Genomic DNA, 1,638 nt, shown 5'->3' with positions numbered 1-1,638 from the left:
ATTCTATGATTTGTTAGACTATAATATTTTACTGTTTATGTACAAGACTCACAGAAACATATTACCTTCCAACATTCAGTTGTTTTCATCTCTCAAATATAAATGCCTTCTATGTATTTATCCATTTATTTTTCAGGTGAGCGGACAGATGTTGGGTGTGTGGTCCTGTGTTTTGTTGGTGTATATTTAATATAATCCTAATCGCTATTTCAGTCTTTCTATCTCTCTAATTACTTCTCTCTGTTTTTCCTCTCTCTCTATTTTCTCTTCACAAAAAAAAAACATAATGGTGTGGAGGGGATGGCTATAAGGGGAGAAGGGAGGCCAAAAGAAAAAAAGAACCACCTTCTGCTTGTCAGACAGTTTCAGTTTCACCCGTTGTTACTGCTGAAAGCCTGCAGAAGTCATGGGTGGGGTGTGGGGGGAGCGCTCTGCCACGAGGAAGCTCGGCTTAAAGACAAGTCCCAGGGGCGTTTCTGGTCCCCACTTGTCATTTTGCTCCTCAGCATGGCTGCAGGATTTCTCAAACATGCATGAATGAGTCAGAGCAAGGCTTTGGGCATGCTTTTATGAGAGTATAGCATGATATAAAAGTCCAAAAAGTTGATTTTACATGATATTGCCCCTTTTAAAAAAAATTTAAAAGTTCAAAAGGCTCTTAAGGAATTTCAGAAATGACTATTTTGGGGTGGGGGGTGGGGGTATGTCCTACAGTTTCTTCGCCTTAAAATAAAATTGAAGCTGAGTTGTTTAAAAAAATGTGAAATTCGAAAAAAATTTGTGTGATTGCCTAATACTGTATGTCCATCTGCTTGCAATATGAGGGGTAAATCCGTGTAATTTATGAACAATCCGTCCAACATGTATGAGCTTTTAAACTTTAAACTATTTGATTTTTCTAGTCTTACTCCTGTAACCCTGTTTTCTCTACAGAATATTCAAATCAGAATATAAATTTGAGTTGTTACCCTAAACCGAGGTATTTCAGATTTTCTGCATGGTTACACGTGGGAATTGTATAGTGTGTTGTCTTCAGAACTGTGTAACATGGCACTAAACAAAAGCTTATAGATGTTTCAAAATAGTTTTATTTTCATTGTTGTTTCACAAATTACAATCTATGCAGGAACAACATCTTAGCTCTAAGACCAGGTAATTTAATGGCCAGAAGAGAATTTTTAATCAAGATATTACTCAGATTTGATCATCATTCTGGTGGCCTTGGCTGAATAAGGTGCAGGAGGTTTCCAGGTGAGCCAGTGGAGACCTGAAGCCCAGCCGATGTGTTGACCAAATGGRTGCCAGTCCCCATTTAGAGCAGCAGAGCCACACTTGCTGTACCACCAACCACCACCCTCYGTRTCAGTGCACTTAGCTATAGCGATGTCACCAAAKATGCATGGAGAGCAGCCATCGTTGTCCCGGTCRAYGGTGCTGAAGCCGAAACCGTTTTCATCAATGCCAGGATAGTCTCCACGGATGGCGTCACCTTTGGACAGAGATAGACTTTTAATRTTTTTTTTWAATCGAGATTTCAGACGGTTTGATTAAACCAGAATAAGTCATACAAAATTTGAAAGAATACCAATTCAACTGCATTAAATTACAATATAATTTAGTAATATTTTAATATAAACA

At 38.3% G+C, this 1,638-nt stretch overlaps 1 protein-coding gene across 1 annotated transcript in view; it reads right to left on the bottom strand.

The window, feature by feature from the left end:
• Positions 1 to 1,068: 1,068 nt before the first annotated feature.
• Positions 1,069 to 1,638, bottom strand: part of LOC106529826 (angiopoietin-related protein 5) — a 2,444-nt gene continuing 1,874 nt past the window's right edge. The window contains exon 7 of the mRNA XM_014025338.1: positions 1,069 to 1,489. Within this exon, the coding sequence (XP_013880792.1) occupies positions 1,191 to 1,489 (299 nt within the window). The 3' untranslated portion in view covers positions 1,069 to 1,190. The remainder of the gene's footprint in view (positions 1,490 to 1,638) is intronic.

This window comes from Austrofundulus limnaeus, unplaced genomic scaffold, assembly GCF_001266775.1.
Source record: "Austrofundulus limnaeus strain Quisiro unplaced genomic scaffold, Austrofundulus_limnaeus-1.0 Scaffold470, whole genome shotgun sequence".
In the NCBI taxonomy this organism is placed as follows: domain Eukaryota; kingdom Metazoa; phylum Chordata; class Actinopteri; order Cyprinodontiformes; family Rivulidae; genus Austrofundulus; species Austrofundulus limnaeus.
This window is presented reverse-complemented; position numbering and strand designations above follow the sequence as displayed.